The sequence below is a fragment of the Aplosporella prunicola genome (genome assembly GCF_010093885.1).
Source record: "Aplosporella prunicola CBS 121167 unplaced genomic scaffold K452scaffold_16, whole genome shotgun sequence".
Classification (NCBI taxonomy): domain Eukaryota; kingdom Fungi; phylum Ascomycota; class Dothideomycetes; order Botryosphaeriales; family Aplosporellaceae; genus Aplosporella; species Aplosporella prunicola.
The window spans coordinates 208,372-226,499 of record NW_022983544.1 but is presented as its reverse complement, the minus strand read 5'-3'; the positions used below and the strand labels follow the sequence as shown (position 1 = coordinate 226,499).

Sequence of the window (18,128 nt, the reverse complement as noted above, 5' to 3'; positions counted from 1 at the left end):
CATTTTGTTGGAGTTTGTTCTGGGACCTTGACGGGAAGTGATTTGAGTGTTTGCGGTGCCGGGGGGGTTTGGAAAAGGAGAAGGCTTGAAAAGCAGACCAGCAGGCGGAGTGAGAGTTCGGGGTCTGTGTCGAGCCCACGGTCAGCTGCCCCGCATCGAACGCCTGACTCTCTCCTCACACTGCACACCGCCCAATCAGGATTTCGCCATTAGTTCCCGTGTGGTCTCTGCTGTCGGTCAAATTCGCTCTGCCATACTCCTACGCGAGCAAGCACGGATACCCTCAACATCTTTGATCCCTGTCTCGGCACGGGTTTGGAGACTAAAGGCATAGCGGACCCGAGGCTCCGCCGCCCTACTTTCCAAAAATCAAAACCCGTCGTCCTCTCTGAGATTTGTAATACCTCTTGCTGCAGGCGCCGCCTTGATTGTGCCATTCTGGCTGCTGTTGTTGTGATCAGCAACGAAGAAGGTAACTTCGTCAATAATATCCCAGACGATGTCTTCCGCCACCTGCTCCTTGTAGCGAGTCCCGACTGCATGGAGCTTCCTGCCGCTAGCGACAGGAGCTTCTGCTCCAATCATGTCGACATCTTCGTTTTGCAATTCCGGGGGCGGACACCAAAAGTCTGGTCCGAAGTTGACTTGCGCAATTCCGCCGCAGAATGCAGCAACGGCCGGAAAATAGCCCAACATTCCATCATCAAGACCCGCTCTCACCTTTGGATTGTTACTTGGTATGGGGGATGAAGCAGGAGGCAGGAATGACATCAAACCCTCAAAGGCTGTTCCAACCGGTTTACCGTTCTTGTACACCTTAATAGAGGAATGGGGAAGCGATCTCAGAGGCACGTCGTTGTTGTTCGGGCTGGGATGGACAGTTGTTGAAGTGCCACGGTCCGCGTAGCTTTCCATCGGCTTGGTGGGCTGGTATTCGTTCACTTCAAACCACATGTTGGCCTTGAATGGCACGGGAATGCGATCCCTGATGATGTCGTGGGCAGCTTCTACCGGATCATCAAAGCCATCACTGACATCAACGGCGGGATTGTAGATGCCTTCGACCACTTTGCGGTGCAGAGATATGGATGGGAGCGTAAGCTCCAAGCCAATGATGTCTCCTTCGCGAATGTGATCCTCTTCCACATAGTCCACTTGGAATACCTTACTTCCGGGTGGTTTGTTCTTCTTCGCGCCCTGCGATGTAGAGTTATAGAGCCTGGCAGGTCGTGATCTATGCATCGATTCGAAACCGATATCCTTGACGCCATAGCTGTAGCCGTCGAAGCCCACTGGCGCATCGAGTGGAGCCTCTCGCCGCGCCCAGCCCATGCGTATATGTGGTTGGGGATTGCTCTCTTGGCCTTTTGGGACTGGCGGGCCTTCGGCCGGAACGCCCCGAATGATCTTGACTTCGTAGTAATACCTTCCCTCTCGAGCGACTACGTTGCCCCGACTCATGCGCCAGCCGCGCTCGTTGGTCAAGATGGTTGCGGTATCATCGAAATGGATCCACTTGTCGCTGTCTTCGAAGCTCAAATGGGGCGCAAACGGTCTGATGTCTGACTGGCGGTAGAACTGTTTGTGGCGGAAAAGAGGGTCAGCAACACAATGGTAATAGCGGTAGGCCCGTCGGTTGGAAGCGCTGGCCAGCTAGTCAGCATTTGATCGCTTTTCGGGATAAGATTATGTACGGACTGGTCGGAAAGTCTCTTAAGCTCGGCCGTGCCATCGGGGGTAAGAAGCGGCGGTTCATGCGAGACAAAGGTGGCATCCTTGGGCGGGTCGAAATGCGCAAGCTGGAGAGATTCCTCCAGAAGGTAGTTCAACGGCACATTGTCCAATTCGACCTTGGCTTTCCCCTTGGAGTCAGGCGTGTTGGCGCGCGAGCTGGCTGTTGCTTCGCGCTTTTTCAATGTTTCCCGTTTCTCGCGCTGTTCGCGCTGCGGAGGTCTGGCGGGACGAGGGCGGGCGGCGGAATCGGGGTTGAGCGGCGAGGGTACGGCAGGGACGTGGTCTTCCTCGTGGGCGCGCTTGACGCCGGCAGTCAATCCCGGGGTGGTTCCCCGCGAAGGCGGCTGGGGATCGGCCATTGGTGGTGGTGTTGTTGTTGTTGATGATGATGCGGGCGTTAATGCGCGCGCGCCAATAATAAGAATGAGCCGAAGGCGGTGAGGACAGTCCGCGCGACGATAAGAGCGGTCCGCCATAAAATTAATTCACTCGCCCGTTTCTTGCCCGCACTGCACCGCACCACTCCTGCACAGCCATGCCCAAGGCATCCACTTCCGCCGACGCGCGCCAGGCCAGGCGCCATAACCCGCTCTCCGAGGACTACGCGCCCACCCACCCGCTCAAGCAAAAGGCCGCCAAGAGGAAGAAGGCGAACAGCGACAACCGCGATGACGAGGGCTTCGTCGACTCCAAGGCGTCGCGCAAGATTTTGAAAATCGGTCAGGACTTGGCCGATGAGGAGGAGCTGGAGCAGAATGCTCGCAGGCCGCCCAAGCCAAACCCTGCTTTTGCATTCGAGTCGAGGCTCGACGATGGCGTTGAATCGGACGAGGAGGTTGTTGGCCAAGATGACGACGATGCCTGGGGCGACGAAGACGAGGAAGAGATAGTTGAGGAGATTGTACGTGCTGTAGCGGACATCCTTTGGTAGCGCCACATCGCTGACCCGACTGGCTTGTAGGAAATCGATCCGGAAGATCTCGACCTCTTCAACCGTTTCAACCCTACCTCCGACCCCTCGCACCTCTTCCAACCAGGTGGTGGCGAAGAGCAGGCCGGAGGCACCAACCTTGCCGAGTTGATTCTTGAAAAGATTGCCGAGAGGGAAGCGCAGGAGGCAGCAGAAGGACCTAGGGACATTATAGGCGGAGGTGCGCCCGAGGATGCTGTAGAACTGCCCGCTAGGGTCGTCGAGGTCTACACACAGTATGTTTTGCAATTTGCATTCCGGTTTCTCTCACTAACAGTCGAACAGAGTCGGGCTTATCCTTTCGCGCTACAAGTCTGGCAAGCTTCCGAAGCCCTTCAAAATCTTGCCTTCGCTTCCTGAGTGGGAGACTTTGATATCCATCACGCGGCCTGATTCGTGGACCCCCAACGTTTGCTATGAAGCTACGAAGCTTTTCGTCTCTTCGACCCCTCAAACTACGCAAATCTTCCTCAACAGCATCCTTCTTGAGCGGGTCCGGGCCGATATCCACGACTCTAAAGAGAAGAAGCTGAACGTGCACTTGTACAAGGCGCTCAAGAAAGCTTTGTACAAGCCAGCTGCTTTCTTCAAGGGTATTCTGTTTCCGCTTGTCGGCGGCGGGGACTGCACTCTCAGAGAAGCTCACATCATAGCCAGCGTACTGGCTCGTGTCTCCATTCCCGTTCTCCACTCTGCGGCGGCACTGCATAGGTTGTGTGAGATTGCTGCTGAGCAGATGTCTGTCAGCACGGTCGCCGGTGGCGCAACAAACATCTTTATCCGCACGCTGCTGGAGAAGAAATATGCTCTCCCGTACAAGGTCATCGACGCCCTGGTTTTCCATTTCCTCCGTTTCAAGAACTCGGACCTGTTGGCGGGTGACGCAGATGCTATGACTGACGTTGCTGGCCCGGGATCTAAGAGCGGCGATGTCAAGTTGCCGGTACTTTGGCACCAGTGCTTGCTTGCTTTTGCGCAGCGCTACAGAAACGACATTACCGAGGACCAAAGAGAAGCCCTGTTGGATCTGCTGCTCGTTAAGGGCCACAAGCAGATCGGACCAGAGGTCAGGCGAGAACTTCTTGAGGGAAGAGGCAGGGGTGTTGTGGTGGAGCCGCAGGCCGGAAATGGAGGTGATGATACCATGATGATTGTAGACTCATAGATGATTTGCTCTGCTCTTGCTGGAGTCTTCATTTGGTTAATGAGGGTCGGAAAAAGAGGCACGGCGTTTAACAGCATTTTTTCATGTCAAGAAAAATTATATGCCGGCATTGCCTGCAATGCCATCTTTCAAGCAATCTTCGTGCAATTCTTAACTGGTTGAGCTCCGTGCTATCAAATATTAGTGGATACAGTTCGTGGTAGCCCATATGGATCAATTTTCCTTTACAAGATATCTAAACACAGCTAGTAATTTGAGTGGAAACAGTCTCTGTTAATCCTTTTATATCGGTTGTTCTCTATTGGCCCCAGCTGACCTAGCCCTTCTGAGTTCCACATCAGAAGAGGGTGTCCGAAAGACTGACGTCGAAGACGGCAGGTCTTGTATCATAACATCATCCACATTCGCACCACCGCCCGCTCTCTCATTTTCAGAAGCCGTTGCACTCGTTCTAACATCCTCATCTTTCCGTGCAGCCCTCAGATACCCTTTTCGCTTAAGCCAAGGCAATAGGTTGAAATACCCACCACAGCCGAACACACCCAGCCAAAGCGCCAACTCAACCCCATACGTAACCATGCCCAAGACATCCAGCTTTGGCTGGAAAAACACACTGATGAGACTGAAAAGGTCTCCGGCGGCATCGATTCCCACGAAGAGAAACGAGATTCCACGCACGGTGCGGTGTACGTAGATGTCCACGTAATGCGTAAGTACGCCAGCAGCTAGGAAAACGGCCGCTAGTACACCCATTAGGGTCAAGGGCCAATCGATGTGCCGGCGGTATGCGATGCGGAGCGAGAATATCAAAGTTACTTCGATGCCTGCCATGAAGATGGCGAGTGGAAGGACAACGACGAGAGACTGAAGAACGATGCGGCCCTAAGATATTGTCAGGGTGAGTTCATCAGGCACATGAAATTGTTAAGTCTATAGAACAGAGACAATAGGGAAAACAGGTAAGGAGTATGACATTGATGGAGATAAAATAAGAAATAGCCGTTTGTTTGGAAAACATCGCTGTACGCACCCGCTGATAGTAATAACATTGCATCCATGTCACAAGGCTCAAGAACGTGAGTATTTGGGGCTGGACCTGTAACGCGATATTGAAGTCCTGGACGATGTTATATACGCCCAGCGGTACACCAGCGCAGGCCCAAAGAATCATCATCCCAGGCTGCAACCCGATAGCATGGTGCCGACGGTAGTTTATGATAATCTGCGGTATCAACTAAGGCCACATAAGCATCGCCACCCGATAAGTCGGTTATATGGGGTTATTGAGCTATACCTGGATAGACCAGCAGATCTAAGGGTTCGGCAAAATCAGCTTTTTGATACCGCTAACAAAGGTGCAACGTACGGCTCCAATGGTGCCTAGGACATTAGCTGCCACTGGCACATCCATAGTGGTCTGTTGATATTAGCAATGTTGGGATGGATTACTGAGGTCCTCAAGGAGGAAGTTGAGATATAAGCGGAACTGGCCAATCAGGACGAAGCCGGTCCGAATTCCCAACATCTGGTACGTCCAGTCCTAGTTCCTGTCTATACCTCGCTCAACTCAGGAAACAACTTTTAAATCCAATGGTTTTTAAATGTCCAAGTGAACTTCTCTGCATATCATCACCATGCTATGCACGATTGCTTATGTGTAGATACAGAACGAAGGCCCCTCTTGCCATTCTCTGCGCCTAACGCCATGGTCCTTGCGATGCCTACTACCAGTTGTCAAAATTCCCAAACCCGCCCGTCCGAGCCTTCTTTTTCACCGGTTCCTCCGGCGCATCCCACTCCCCCACAATCTCATCTTCGTCCGCTTGTTGCTCTGCCATGGCCGCTTTGAGATATTTTCCAACACCCCCAGAACTACTTGCCTGTTCTACCGATCCATCACCACGAATCCTTTTGCCCGTCCACGTCGTCTTATCATCCACCGTACCACCCGCCTTCTGAACCTCTTCATCCTCCCGTTCTTTGGCGTCTTTTTCAGCCTTCTGCTTCTGGAACTCTTCAAAAGGATCAACAAATACAACAACATCTTCCAGCATAAGTGGTTCGAGTGGACGATCTGAAGAATCCGTCTCTGCGTTTTCCAGCCTAGATAAAGTGTCCGTACCACCGACGACGCGCCCGAAGATCGTGTGCTTACGATCAAGGTGCTTGGCCGGACGGTATGTGATAAAGAACTGGGAAGAGTTGGTGTTTTTCCCCTTGTTCGCCATACTTAGGATACCACGAGTGTCATGCGTGTTCGGGCCGTCGAACTCATCGGCGAAATTCTTCCCCCATATTGACGTGCCACCACGACCGGTGCCCGTGGGATCACCACCCTGGATCATGAAGTTGCGTATGTTACGATGAAACGTTATGTTGCGGTAGTACCCTTTCTTGGCCAGTTGAACGAAGTTCCATACCGCCTTGGGCGCATATTCGGTGTGTAATTCGACGTTGAGTTCTCCGAGGCTTGTTTGGATGCGAGCATAGCCTGGGATTTTGACGCGGCGAGGCTTCAGCATGTACTCCTCTTCAGACAAGAGCGCTCGCTCGCCAGACGTATGCGGAGTAAGGCCGGTACTGGTGAAAGACGCTGCCGCCTTGCCGGTGGTGTGTTGTGCTGCATTGTACGGTGCTGACTTGTTTTGTTGCGCGTTTGAGTTAGCACCCTGTTCTTTCCTTGCCAATGCAAGCGCAGCAGCAACACCACCAGAAGATTTGGCTTTGGCGGCCTTTTCCCTCTCGGCCCTAGCCTTCGCCACGGCCTCCTTAGCCTTAAGCACCTTGGCCGAACTGCCCAAAGCTTCAGTGTTGACACCACCAGCTCTCTCAGCCTCTTGTTCCTCGGTCAAAGTTTTGGTCCCTTCTTTCAGATACTTAAACTCGCTCAAATCCCGCCCCGCCAAGTTTAACGGATCCTGCAACGTGATGATGTCCTTGCGCGTGAATTCGTCGTCGCTGACCAGATCGCGCCAGTTCTTCGCCTTGATGTTCAGTCGCTCGACCGTATCCCACGCGAATACATTGCCGCTGTTCCGCAGTGCGACGATGTGGGTGTTCTCAGTGAAGACCTTGTAGGTGACCGGGTCGACATATTCGTCGTCGTCGTTCTTCGCAAAGTTCAGTTTGACGAGTTCCGAGCTCTTGAGTGGCGAGCCGTCCACGGGGTTGGTGCCATGCTTCTTCAGCCAAGGGAGGATGTTGGTCAGGTCAAAGATGGTACCGGTAGCAGTGCAGACCGGGTGGCTGAAGGGTTGGAGCGAGAGAGCGCAGAAGTTGAAGGGCAGTCGCCTAAATGACGCGCCGACCGCTTTGGATTTGTTGACACCAGATCCATAGCTGGCCGAATATGCGTCCTCAGAAGCCCATTCCGAGTGGGTGATGTAGAGTTTGTCCGTGCCTTTGCCCATGGTGCAGACGGGTTGAGCTTTGAGTTGTGAGGCTGCGACGCGACTTCGGGCGATACGCCCCGATGACGCACAAGGCATTTACCCGGAATATGCACAGACCACTATACATATATTCAAAGAGCCTGTGCATTATGCTGTGTAACCAGCCACATGCTATCAATCTACATGCTTATTTCTTCTCGACATCAAATACGATGCCGTTCTGACGCCTCAAGTCGGTCGTGATGCCAATAACAATCCGACTCATTTCTTCCAGCTTCTTGGCCGCGGCCGCATCTTTCTCGTTGATGATCCTGGCAAACTCGGCCGCCTCTTCCATTAGGTTAAACTTGGCCTTCTCTCCTGCCAGCTGCGTCTTCTGCTTCGCCTTGGCATCCAGATACTCGATGCTGTCAATGTCTGTCACGCCGTTGACGACCAGCGTACCCTTCTCGCCAAACACTTCGCTTGGGGCGGTCGAGGTGTAGATTTTTGAGGCATTGATGCTAACAGCGAAATTGTCGTATTGCAGCATAATGAGCCCACCGCCATCAGCGCCGGTACGAATGATGACTGGGCTGTATGACTGCGCTTTCGGGGCACCAAAAAGGGCAACGGCAGCCGAGATGGGATACACGGCCAAGTCAACGAGCGAACCGCCCGAGAGCGAAAGGGAGAAGATGTTGGGCGTCTCCCCAGCGAGTACGGCGTTGTATCGCGATGAGTAAGAGGCATAGTTTAATGAAGCACCGTACAACGGTCCCAGCTTTTCCAGGTTCTTCTGCAAAACCTTGAAATTCGCCTCCTGGATGTGACGGTTCGCTTCGATCAAGAAGACGCCTTGCTGCTTGGCCAACGCGTACAGTGACTCGAACTCGGCCACGGTAGACGTCGCCGGCTTTTCCAAAATGACGTGCTTTTTCGCCGAGAGAATTGACTTGGCCTGCTCGTAGTGGAGTGCATTCGGAGAGGCAATGTAAACAGCTTGGATATCGGTAGCATTGGAGAGATCCTCGAGAGAAGTGTAGATCTTGTCGACGCCGTGCTTGGTTGCGAATTCGCGGGCCGTCTCTTCCTTCCTGGAGTAAACGGCAGCCAACTTCCATTCGTTGGTTGCTTGGGCCGACTCAATGAACGAGGCGGTGATCCAGCCCGTGCCAATTACTGCGAAGTTGATCATTGTGTGGAGTCCTGTGGGTGTGCGACCTGGCGAGTACTGAGCGATGCGATGTGGAGCGTTTTAAATAGTGGTCGGACGTTGCCCCGGAGCCATGCCACTACTTACATCACGTTACTCATCGTGTGGGGTCATGAATCGCCTGGACCTTCCAACATCACGACATGACTAGCCCGGCCCTTCCATGAAGTCTCTCTTTGTACCTAACCTCCGCCAGGACGTCAATGAGCAATGTCATGTATTCATTTGTTCTAGTAGTTCGCAAGGTCTGGATACCCAGCCGATCTTCAAAATTGACGAAAGAAATGCACAACGACTGGGTATCATGCTTCTCATGTACTGTGGTCGCTTGTGTTGCTTGCAAAGCTCCCGCCAAAAGAAACCAAAAAACGCCAGGTTACATCCCATCAACTAACCATGCCCAAGTCTTAGCAAAAGCCCAGATAATCCTCCCGATGAACTCCTTGAGCGCTGTGAGCGCGCGTATGCATATAGAAACCACCTATCACGGTGTTGTCGTAGTTAACCGGAGAGCGAAGTCTAGCTGCTTCAGTGTTAGAGTTTTGAGGGACTAGTCCTCCCAGATGGTTTCCAGGTCAAGGTCGCCTCTTTTTTCGGCTCCGCAGACACTCCATCGCTTTCTCTTGTCCCTGCTGCCTGCGCCAAAGCCAGCATTACGGACGCGGGGAACATCGAGACTGCTTCTTCTCATGCCGTCATTTCCTCCCTCGGCGGCTTTCGCTGCGGCTTCCAGCTTGGCGATTCTGTCGGCCTCAATGGCAGCTTCTTCTGCGTCAGGGGTGTCGGGAATGGTCTCGAGACTGGAGATGCTAGGGCTTCGAGAGCGGATTGATGTTGGCGTCGAGGGGACAGATGAGGAGGAAAAAGAACTGGGGTAACTGATGTTCTGGGGAAATGACTCGTTGAATTTAGCCGACGGCAGCGGTGGCGAAGCATGCGAAGGAGTCGATGGAGCGCTGGAATAGCCAAACGGAGCATTGGAGGGGTGATATAAAGGAGAGGTAGGACGCCGTCGTTGACGCGGGAAGGTATTGCCAGCATAATGGGAGAAGGATGATAGGTTCTCCGCCACACGATCGGTAGTTGAACGGGGCACGAAGTTCAATTCCCTGTCTTCTGAGATGCTGCCGATATCTGAGGCGCTTGAATTGCTCGGGTGCGGATATGGCTCGTCACCGCTCAGCTTGGGAGGACCACGGACGCGCGCAGGTGAGCGCATCGGACTAGAGGGCCTCGGCACTGAGGCGAAAGTCAAATGACCAGAGGGACCTATCACAGTGGGCGAGGAATGAGCTCGCGTCATGACTGGGACGTTCAGAGAGCTGGAGCGCAGATGGTTCCGAGTATAGGGGGAGCGGTTTCGCGGCATGGGGGACTGTTGGGGCTGCAGGAGGGCCGACAGGGTCGGGTCTGTCAGGCGGCGCGGCGTCTCTGGGTGCATCGGCGTTGCGGCAGCAGCGGGTAGCTCATCGACGTGGTCCATGTCCTCGAGGGATAGCTTCTTCATGTCTGTGTTCTCCGCAGGCGAGGTGGGTGGCGATGTGGAGATGCGCCGATCGCTGCTGGCGGGCGCGTCTGCGGCGTCGGAGCAAGCGTTCATGGTGCTGCAGGGCGGCTCGGAGAGGGAGGCTCAAGGCATGATAAGAGGAAGAGCGCGGGCGATGGTGTAGTCTTAACGACGGGCGGCGGCTGCGAGTCGCGTCGGCGGTTTCAGGCTCAGGTGGAAACGAGGGATGAGCCACACCGCAAAGGCTGCTCTGTGGCAAGTCGCGGGGGGGTCGAGACGGGCGAGGCGGGCGAGACGGGGCAGCAGCAAGGCACGCGCCCGGGTCGGCGGAAGGTCGAGGTCGAAGTTTTGTGTTCTGATGCTGCAAAGCCGCAGCCAGTCCCTGCATCGCCCAAAAGCCCATTGGTCTCACCCCGTGCACGCACTTGGGCACTAGGAGTCCCTGACGATCCTGAGCTGGCATGTGGGGGGGCGGCTGGTCGACGGGCCAACGTCCTAGCCCAGCCAATCACTCCATATTACTTCTACTTTCTGTCTGGCCCTCCACCCACGGTCCTGCTCGCTAACACCCTTCAACTCCTCGCCAATCTCCGCCTTGTCGCCGCCCTCACCGTGCTTCTCCACTATACACTAAATCCTCTTCCAGCCCGGCTATGCACCTCTGCACTATCTCCGCATTGCTCCTTGTCTGCTGTCGAGCCGGTTCGTGCATGAGGCGGAGCTGAAGGACCAATCGTGCCGTCTTGAAATCCGCCATGACACCGTCCAAGGTGATGCCCGCCCTGGCCATCCATATCCTACGGCCCTCGTCATGCTCCTGTTCGAGTACACAGCCTTGCCACACGAGTATCACAGCCAACGCGTCGTTCAGCTCAGCTTCCAGCTCCGCCGACAAGACGTCCGTTGCGGCTGCATATGTGGATAGCTCACATGCCGGGCATGTGCACTCGAACCCCATACCGGCTGAGTTCGAATTGTCGGTCGTTGTAACATACTGGTTTGATCCGATACTTCCGCCCTTTCTTGTGCTCGATTACAACAGCATGGGTATAAGGCAGCGTGATCTCCTCGCCCCTGTCTATGTTGCGGACAGCTACAATGACTTGTCTGCAAGAGTCGATTTGTCTGTAAGACCTGATTTCCGGAAGTTGTTGGGCATTACTGACGCATGCATGGTTGATCCTGCATGCCTCTATGAAAAGCCCTTCGGCTTTGACTTGTTCTTCTCTCACAATTAAATTGAAGGCGTTCGTCGAGTATATGCCAGGCATTAAAATTTCGTCATCATTAATGTCTGCGCGTATGCGAAACCGCTTTTTCCAGTATTCGCAGTAGGGCTGGGATGCATGGAGCTTTCGAAAACGCACTCGCTGCGCCACACTCAACGCCCAGAACTTCGTCCAAAACTGATTCACCAGATTATCATTAACTCCCCCCGTCGTCGTCATTATCGGCATTTCGTTGATGATTTTGGTTCCGCGTGGAATGTCCTGTGTAGCAAAAGCACCTAGGCCCTTTCCAGGTATCGGTCTGATTTCGTACATGTTGTTAACTCGGGCTGGATTTGTGATAATTAACTCCCTACCAGAGGTGAGTTTCTTTCTGTGTCGTAAATTCTCTAACCTTCCATACTGTTGGTAGCAATGATATTTATATAGGAAATGATATTACCGGGCACAATGAAAAAAAAAAAAGTCATTATAGAAAAAATATCAAAACAAAGACACGAGGACTCTTTCAGTTCTTGTTATCTATATTAATCGCACACCTTTTCGACTCTTTGTTATCGTCCTATTTCAAGACAATGAATTCACAAAGCACACCGACGGCTTTGTGTTAATAGCACTGTAACGCGAGCCAGGTTTTCTTGTCTCAAACATTCAAGTAAGCATCAAATCAACGTTCTGGGCATGGCAACAATATTTTCGGATCATACATCAACCATGGCTATGATGCTCCTTCAGGAGTATAAGTTCATTACTATCATCTGTGCAGCTAATGTAAAACATTTTGGACTCTATCCTAATATACCGCGTAAGTCATCGCTTTGCTTGACCTATTCTTTAAACTGAAGGGGTTCCGTAAGGGACTGGGGATGAACTAGTCAGGTCAATGTAACCGTACTTCAGCTTCTCGGAATCTTTGGCCATCATCTCTGCCCATTCACCCATGTCTTTCATAAAGGCCTTCTCGTTTTCTTCAGAGCTCATGTCAATCGGTTCCTGATCCTTCCCAATCTGGCGGATCTGAGTACCGGCGACGACATTGGTTACACCGAAATTCTCCGGATCAACTCGCTGGTGGATGGCGCCCTTGAATTTGCCCTATTGGTAATGCATCAGCACATTATCGGATGAACAGGCAGCACTTGTCTTACCTCCAGAAGCTCCTTGACGAAGCGAGGTTCCTGAGTAGTTGGACGGGCAATGCCAATACCGTCAACTGATTTGAGGGCATCTACCATTGCACCAGCGGTCTTGAAACCGCCCGTGACATACGTCTTTGTCTTCGAAAGGACAGGGGCGATCAAATCAGCAAACTCCATAAAGAATGCCTCACGCTTCTTGGAAGATTCCCTTTCTCACGGTCAGTAATACTTCCATATATCGTGAGGTTGAAATGTACTGTACCTCTTGTGAACAAACGCGAGTTGCTCGTAAGTACCACCAGAAAGTTCGACGAAGTCAAACTTGTGCTCCTCCAAGAGTGCGCAGAGCGTCTTGGCCTCCTCTGGTTCAAATCCCTTCTCTTGGAACTCCACAGAATTGAGTTTGATACCAACGACAAAGCTCTGGCTGGTCCTCTTGTGGATCTCTTGGCCGATTTCGATAATCAGCCGCTGTGGTCAAGTCAGTACATATTTCCTTTTCAAATCGAATTGTGCACATACCGCCCGGTTCTCCAAAGAACCGCCATATTTATCAGTACGTTTGTTAGTGGTTGGTGAAAGAAATTGCGCCAAAAGGTAGCCGTGGGCTCCATGTAGCTGGATTCCATCATAACCGGCCTTCTCCAAGTATTCAGCAGCATGAGCAAAACCATCGACAATTCTGTCAATCTCCTCTTGGCTCGCGGCATGTGGCTCTAGTCTTTATTAGCATTCGTCCGTATTACAGGTTGCGCGACAGCATACTGTTGAAGTTCATCCCCATGACATTGCCCTGCAATTGGACATCAGATGCAGATACCGGGTTCGGCTGAATCTTGTTCTCGCATTGCCTTCCTGGATGGCTCACTTGGCCGACCATCAAAGAGCCATGCTTCTTTCCTTCGGTGGCCATCTGCTTGAAAGCCTCGAAGCGCTCTCCAGAGAACTCAGCTGTCCTAGGGATGATGGGGTTACCAGCAGCCTCAAGCTGGTCATACTCAATCATCTGCCTATGGCATTAGCATGTCAAGGCGCTTACTATAGGATACAAGAAAAGTACAATGTTGCCGGTCAGAAGTACGCCATATTCCCCCTCTCCCCAACGCCTGTATACATTCACCAGTTCTTTGGAGGGAACACCCCTGACCTCGAACTTCTTGGGGTCCCAGGAGGAGAGCCGCTCCGTCATGGCGCCCTTGAGAAATCGGTTTGGCGCCGTCTTGCCTGAAAATTCAAACCTGAGCGGCTTGCCCAGAGGGGCAGGATCAACATCGGCGGATTCGTATCTTGGCGGTGCCATCTTTGGTGGTTGACAATATGCCGTGTCTTTGATGGGTAGGTATATTTACAGGTCGATGTGAGATAACTGCTTCCCTTTATACACCACTAAGTAGTAGTTATTACAAATGTAGGGCGCTAAGTACAAGGTTTCTTCAATGCGGATCCCATTGCCGAACAGCTAATCGCATGGTATCGACGTCATAGCGTCGAAATGAAGACAGGTGGCATTACAAATCAATAACCCCGCATTTAAATGTCGCTCGATTGTCAGGGGGCACAGAAGAAGTTCATGTTGTAAATGGCAAAATCTTGTTTATTTTATAGCTGCATCTTATGAGTTCAAGCATTGGACGAAATTAAGTTATAGCGCTATCATCCTTCGTCCGATTTTTTAGATGGACTACCTAGTAATCTGCACTATCAGCTGGAGCTTGTATTGTCGAGCCATGGCTAACTATTGAGCAACTATTTATGCCATTGGCCATTGTCAATCAAGTAGCGTAATGTATAACATCTTGTTTCCGTGTAACCGTTTCGACCGGAATGCAGGTATAATCGCACAATTTGAACGCCATCGAATTGCCCAAATAGTCTAACGCAAACCTACTAAGATTCGAACTACGATTCTCAAAGATCAGAGCTACGGTACACGGTATGTATTCGAATAAAATAGTGGTGAGGCATGATTTCGTAGATAGGACGTTGGTATGAAGTAGGTAGTGAGGGCCCCGGCAAGGATAAACTCAACGCCGAGCAAGATGCTCCTTCGAAAAAGGAAACAAGTCCCGCGAATGTTTTTTTTTTAGCTGTGTTGGATTTGATAGGCTATTCTGCAGCTATAAAGGTCATGCAAACAATAATACCTATAAACAAATGTGTCAATAAACACCTGCATAAGATATAGCTTTTTTATGGACTTTTGTTTAACACATCCACGTGGTAATTGCCCTGAGCATACGGCCTCACACAAGCATATAGGTTGTAAAAGAGATGATTCACCTAAAACTTTACCCAAACGATATGGCATTGTATAATCTTTAACAATGCTGACTCTAGTCCCGACTTATATATTAAATGGTATCATGCCATCAGGTCTAAAAATATTCACGCATCTCAATTGCATTTGCAACTACGAAATTCATTTTAGCACTTTTATATAGGAATGAACATATAAACACGCACGCACTTATATGAACTGAAGTTCACCTACAGAGCTTTTACGATTCAGAGAACGATAGTTGACAACGAGAATAACAAGGACAAAGAGAACAATTTAAAACTAGACCAGCAAAAAAGGATCGAGCGCCTAACGCTATACAAAAACCAACGGAACGAAATGCTCCAAGAACTCCTTGCGTAAACTCCGCCAAGGCTGAGAAGCCATCCATACAAACCTGAGTTCCAGTCCCCTTCAAAGGCCAAAACGTATCGCTGTTTTACGCTCTCCCATTGCTGTCGCTAGCTTCGTTCGCTGCTTCGGGATTGAGCGGATGTTTCGGATCGTACCCGACTGCTTTGACAATACCGAGACCTTTGGTTCGCCCTTCACGGAAGAGTATTCGCTCGCCAGGAGTGATATACTCAGGTCTCTGCACGAATCTGAACGCAACTACTGCCCTATCGCCTGTCCGTATGTATGAACGATCAATATCGATGATGGCACAAGTTTGAGATACCGGTCCCACATGAAGCATGGCCTGGTACTTCGTCTTGATTGTCGTAGCGTGGGAAAGGATCAACACCTCGGCGATAAATTCGCGGTATACCTTTGGCGGAGGCGCTGCTGGGTCAGGACGCGGTAATACGACCATTCCTTTCCGTACATCCTTCCGTCGTACGTTCCTCAACGCTAAGCTGGCGGATTGACCGGCTGCACATCCAGGAACGTCGATACGCTTACGTTGGATGGACCGAACCTTGGTAGTAGTGAATTGTCCCAGAGAGTCTGGACCAACAAGTACGGTATCTCCAGCATGTAAAACGCCGCTTTTGACGACACCAGAGACGACAGTACCCACGAAAGGAACAGAAAACGTATCGTTGACGTGGAACTCAAATGGCGCATCAGCATCATAGTTACCATGATGTGGGATGATGTTTAGGAATGTTCGAACAAGATCAACGGACTGGCCGGTCACGTTGGAAACTTGGAATATAGGGCAGATACGTCGACTGACGAATTGAGTTGCAGTGTTAATGCAGCTCTCCCTATCCTTGATGAAGATTGGTATCTTCCTGGCGCCTGGGGATTTGAGGATTTTGGTAAGCTGAGTGATGGTTTCCTGAAGAATGTTCGGTGGACAGATGTCGATTTTCGTAATGATAACCATGATTGGAACATTCAGCGCGACGGCAATTCCAAGATGCTCCCTACAGTGTTATGAGCGAAAGATCAGACCTAAAGAGGGGAATAATGCTTACTTGCTCATGCCAATAAGTCCATTGTTGGCAGCGACCATTAGCAAGCAGTAGTTAGGTTCGCTGGAGAGCATGCCAAACACCGTAGTTCTCAGATACCGTTCATGACCCGCAAGGTCGGTGAAGCTGATAACTTTGGCCTGATCTAGTCAGTAAAGAATAGTAGAAAAATTGTAGACCGTAAGATGCCGTACAGATCGTCGACCAATTTCTTCCCAAGTGAGTTTTCTGCCGGGTACCGTGGACGAAACCACCTCCCCGTGGCTGTCAAAACCCATGATTTCCATGCCAACGGAACTGGTCCGTCCGCTCTCGATTTCATGCTTATGTCGAAAAAGATTGACGCGCATTTTACCGCGGCCATCGTCGAGTCCGCCTTTAACGAGGACTCCAAGCATGGTGGACTTGCCTGCGTCAACTGTTGCGAAGTATTAGCAAAGCGCCAAACCCAAGAGATAAGTTACCCGTACCATTGCCCACGACCGCAATGCGCGTCTCGATGACATCGTCGACCGTCTCGGGCTTTCGTCTTACGATGAGCTTCCCAGACACGCTCGTATCCTTTGAATTTGCCGGTCCGACTTCTACTTCACCATCGACATTTCTCGTCATTAGCAGCCTACAGTCGGCATTGGCAACTGCCGCCGCCTTCTTCAGCCGCTCCAGCGCAAAGTCCCAATTCTCCCGACTGAAGCCCATAGAATCCCCGTTGTCCTCAAGACCAAGGTCAAAGAGTACCTCGCCGTGGCCTTCGATCAAGCGGCCGTTAATATAGTTCGTCAAGAGTGTGGCGCTTTCGTCGGCGTCAACAGACGCATCGAGAAGAATGTGTCTTAGCTTGATGCTTTGAGTCTCATCGGCCAGACCTAGCTGATCGATGATGTCGAGCTCGTCGTGCTCCTCGGTGACCACAGATGGCGTGGCAGTGCCATAGGCGGAGTCCTGGTCGGTTGCGGGACGGCGCTTGCCTTGTTGCTTCTGGACGTATTCAGCAAAATCGCTGAGGGCCTGGAACGGGTCAGCGAGCGCGTCGCATGAACATATACACAAGACGGAAACGTACAGACTCGCCGCGGCGCCTGTCCTGGGCGGTGGGCCTCTCAGGCCGTGTGGTAGGCATTCCGTAGCAATCGTATTATCCTCGTAGAAATGAGAACAGACCAGGCAAAGTCCATGGAATTGTCAGTATGTGCTGTCATTGAACGAATGGGAGCAGTGCTGGTCTTATGGGAGCTTAAAGGCGGGGAGCTCGAGCAATTTAGCTAGGGAGGTATCGATAGCGGTCTAGTGATGCGTCATCTACGACTTCGCCACCGCGCCCGTTGACTCACGGCCCGAACCGTCACATGCTCGCGCGTCGCGTCAACGCGTCCTCTGCAGACCAAAGCTCTCAAAACTCTCCGACTCCCATTGCAACACAACCACCCGTTCGCCATGGCAGAAACGACTCCGCGCATCACTGCGCCCTACCTCGAAAACTTCACTCACCAGACTGTCCGTATCCTGGGCAAGGTGGCTCAGCTGCGTGGCGAGCAGGCAACCATTGATGCTGGTGGATCAATCACTCTCCACCTTAACCGGGTAAGCCTCAACTGCGCCTCTGTCCTGACTCCGAGCTCATCCAACTAAAGGACGCCCACCTCGTACCCAACAATGCTGTCGAGGTCATTGGCAAGGTCAACAATGATCTAAGCGTCAAGGTGCTCACCTCGACCGACTTTGGCCAAGGAATCGGTAAATCCAGTCACCTTTCTACTGGCTATCCGCTCTAACTCTGACTCACCTAGATTTCAAGGCTGCGGAGGCGGTCGTTGACGCAACACACCGCTACAAAGAGATCTTCTACGGTAGCGAGGAATGAGGCCTGAACTTTCGAGCACGGAGTACCGGCTCCACTGAGTGAAGGAACTCGAGCTGAAACAATGCTATGAAATCGCAAACAGCAATTAGAGAACGCCCTGCCAGACAATTCCAGCACCCTCTGAAAAGGTTGATATTCTTGTACAAGGCATAATCTAGGCGTATTTAAGGTCCATAAGAAAATGAAACCCATATCCCATACCAGTCAACCATAAACCCAGCGCCGACCCATTCCTTA

At 51.7% G+C, this 18,128-nt stretch overlaps 10 protein-coding genes across 10 annotated transcripts; 2 read left to right on the top strand and 8 right to left on the bottom strand.

The window, feature by feature from the left end:
* Positions 1-369: 369 nt before the first annotated feature.
* On the bottom strand, positions 370-2,093 carry K452DRAFT_299285 (uncharacterized protein; the record flags this gene model as incomplete). Its single annotated transcript, XM_033542207.1, has 2 exons — positions 370-1,645; positions 1,699-2,093. 2 exons carry the CDS (start codon positions 2,091-2,093, stop codon positions 370-372), a joined length of 1,671 nt encoding a protein of 556 aa, XP_033396251.1.
* A 140-nt stretch (positions 2,094-2,233) lies between these two features.
* On the top strand, positions 2,234-4,069 carry K452DRAFT_252228 (uncharacterized protein). Its single transcript, XM_033538245.1, has 3 exons — positions 2,234-2,635; positions 2,696-2,940; positions 2,990-4,069. Exons 1-3 carry the CDS (start codon positions 2,270-2,272, stop codon positions 3,867-3,869), a joined length of 1,491 nt encoding a protein of 496 aa, XP_033396250.1. The 5' UTR covers positions 2,234-2,269; the 3' UTR covers positions 3,870-4,069.
* A 68-nt stretch (positions 4,070-4,137) lies between these two features.
* Positions 4,138-5,289, bottom strand: K452DRAFT_273139 (uncharacterized protein). The gene is made up of 4 exons (XM_033539131.1): positions 5,236-5,289; positions 5,164-5,181; positions 4,900-5,103; positions 4,138-4,751 (listed from the first exon to the last, which is right to left on the bottom strand). Exons 1-4 carry the CDS (start codon positions 5,278-5,280, stop codon positions 4,152-4,154), a joined length of 867 nt encoding a protein of 288 aa, XP_033396249.1. The 5' UTR covers positions 5,281-5,289; the 3' UTR covers positions 4,138-4,151.
* Positions 5,290-5,471: 182 nt separating this feature from the next.
* On the bottom strand, positions 5,472-7,291 carry K452DRAFT_288614 (uncharacterized protein). Its single transcript, XM_033540696.1, has one exon. The coding sequence runs from the start codon at positions 7,277-7,279 to the stop codon at positions 5,594-5,596; it is 1,686 nt and encodes a 561-aa protein (XP_033396248.1). The 5' UTR covers positions 7,280-7,291; the 3' UTR covers positions 5,472-5,593.
* Positions 7,292-7,396: 105 nt separating this feature from the next.
* K452DRAFT_288613 (uncharacterized protein) lies at positions 7,397-8,486 on the bottom strand. The gene has a single exon (XM_033540695.1). It carries the CDS (start codon positions 8,436-8,438, stop codon positions 7,449-7,451), a length of 990 nt encoding a protein of 329 aa, XP_033396247.1. The 5' UTR covers positions 8,439-8,486; the 3' UTR covers positions 7,397-7,448.
* A 182-nt stretch (positions 8,487-8,668) lies between these two features.
* K452DRAFT_288612 (uncharacterized protein) lies at positions 8,669-10,364 on the bottom strand. Its single transcript, XM_033540694.1, has one exon. The coding sequence runs from the start codon at positions 10,054-10,056 to the stop codon at positions 9,007-9,009; it is 1,050 nt and encodes a 349-aa protein (XP_033396246.1). The 5' UTR covers positions 10,057-10,364; the 3' UTR covers positions 8,669-9,006.
* A 222-nt stretch (positions 10,365-10,586) lies between these two features.
* K452DRAFT_359588 (uncharacterized protein) lies at positions 10,587-11,729 on the bottom strand. The gene has a single exon (XM_033546284.1). The coding sequence runs from the start codon at positions 11,505-11,507 to the stop codon at positions 10,890-10,892; it is 618 nt and encodes a 205-aa protein (XP_033396245.1). The 5' UTR covers positions 11,508-11,729; the 3' UTR covers positions 10,587-10,889.
* Positions 11,730-11,908: 179 nt separating this feature from the next.
* K452DRAFT_273131 (uncharacterized protein) lies at positions 11,909-13,668 on the bottom strand. The gene is made up of 6 exons (XM_033539130.1): positions 13,392-13,668; positions 13,097-13,337; positions 12,854-13,047; positions 12,594-12,802; positions 12,341-12,539; positions 11,909-12,287 (listed from the first exon to the last, which is right to left on the bottom strand). The coding sequence occupies exons 1-6, from the start codon at positions 13,629-13,631 to the stop codon at positions 12,027-12,029; spliced, it is 1,344 nt and encodes a 447-aa protein (XP_033396244.1). The 5' UTR covers positions 13,632-13,668; the 3' UTR covers positions 11,909-12,026.
* Positions 13,669-14,790: 1,122 nt separating this feature from the next.
* Positions 14,791-17,266, bottom strand: K452DRAFT_273127 (uncharacterized protein). Its single transcript, XM_033539129.1, has 5 exons — positions 17,094-17,266; positions 16,501-17,038; positions 16,225-16,448; positions 16,034-16,170; positions 14,791-15,982 (listed from the first exon to the last, which is right to left on the bottom strand). The coding sequence occupies exons 1-5, from the start codon at positions 17,148-17,150 to the stop codon at positions 15,049-15,051; spliced, it is 1,890 nt and encodes a 629-aa protein (XP_033396243.1). The 5' UTR covers positions 17,151-17,266; the 3' UTR covers positions 14,791-15,048.
* A 148-nt stretch (positions 17,267-17,414) lies between these two features.
* Positions 17,415-18,100, top strand: K452DRAFT_319453 (uncharacterized protein). Its single transcript, XM_033544237.1, has 3 exons — positions 17,415-17,611; positions 17,662-17,764; positions 17,818-18,100. The coding sequence occupies exons 1-3, from the start codon at positions 17,465-17,467 to the stop codon at positions 17,889-17,891; spliced, it is 324 nt and encodes a 107-aa protein (XP_033396242.1). The 5' UTR covers positions 17,415-17,464; the 3' UTR covers positions 17,892-18,100.
* The last annotated feature ends 28 nt before the right edge of the window (positions 18,101-18,128 follow it).

Coding starts and splice junctions, on each gene's coding strand:
- K452DRAFT_252228 (XM_033538245.1), top strand. CDS start 2,270: ATGCCCAAGGCATCCACTTCCGCCGACGCGCGCCAGGCCAGGCGCCAT. Junction 2,636..2,695: donor AAGAGATAGTTGAGGAGATT/GTACGTGCTGTA, acceptor ACTGGCTTGTAG/GAAATCGATCCGGAAGATCT. Junction 2,941..2,989: donor GTCGTCGAGGTCTACACACA/GTATGTTTTGCA, acceptor ACAGTCGAACAG/AGTCGGGCTTATCCTTTCGC.
- K452DRAFT_273131 (XM_033539130.1), bottom strand. CDS start 13,631: ATGGCACCGCCAAGATACGAATCCGCCGATGTTGATCCTGCCCCTCTG. Junction 12,540..12,593: donor CTCGCGTTTGTTCACAAGAG/GTACAGTACATT, acceptor ACCGTGAGAAAG/GGAATCTTCCAAGAAGCGTG. Junction 12,288..12,340: donor TCGTCAAGGAGCTTCTGGAG/GTAAGACAAGTG, acceptor CATTACCAATAG/GGCAAATTCAAGGGCGCCAT.
- K452DRAFT_273139 (XM_033539131.1), bottom strand. CDS start 5,280: ATGGATGTGCCAGTGGCAGCTAATGTCCTAGGCACCATTGGAGCC. Junction 4,752..4,899: donor AATGTTATTACTATCAGCGG/GTGCGTACAGCG, acceptor ACAATATCTTAG/GGCCGCATCGTTCTTCAGTC.
- K452DRAFT_288614 (XM_033540696.1), bottom strand. CDS start 7,279: ATGGGCAAAGGCACGGACAAACTCTACATCACCCACTCGGAATGGGCT.
- K452DRAFT_288613 (XM_033540695.1), bottom strand. CDS start 8,438: ATGATCAACTTCGCAGTAATTGGCACGGGCTGGATCACCGCCTCGTTC.
- K452DRAFT_359588 (XM_033546284.1), bottom strand. CDS start 11,507: ATGTACGAAATCAGACCGATACCTGGAAAGGGCCTAGGTGCTTTTGCT.
- K452DRAFT_288612 (XM_033540694.1), bottom strand. CDS start 10,056: ATGAACGCTTGCTCCGACGCCGCAGACGCGCCCGCCAGCAGCGATCGG.
- K452DRAFT_319453 (XM_033544237.1), top strand. CDS start 17,465: ATGGCAGAAACGACTCCGCGCATCACTGCGCCCTACCTCGAAAACTTC. Junction 17,612..17,661: donor TCACTCTCCACCTTAACCGG/GTAAGCCTCAAC, acceptor ATCCAACTAAAG/GACGCCCACCTCGTACCCAA. Junction 17,765..17,817: donor CGACTTTGGCCAAGGAATCG/GTAAATCCAGTC, acceptor TGACTCACCTAG/ATTTCAAGGCTGCGGAGGCG.
- K452DRAFT_273127 (XM_033539129.1), bottom strand. CDS start 17,150: ATGCCTACCACACGGCCTGAGAGGCCCACCGCCCAGGACAGGCGCCGC. Junction 16,449..16,500: donor CATTGCGGTCGTGGGCAATG/GTACGGGTAACT, acceptor ACTTCGCAACAG/TTGACGCAGGCAAGTCCACC. Junction 15,983..16,033: donor GGACTTATTGGCATGAGCAA/GTAAGCATTATT, acceptor ATAACACTGTAG/GGAGCATCTTGGAATTGCCG.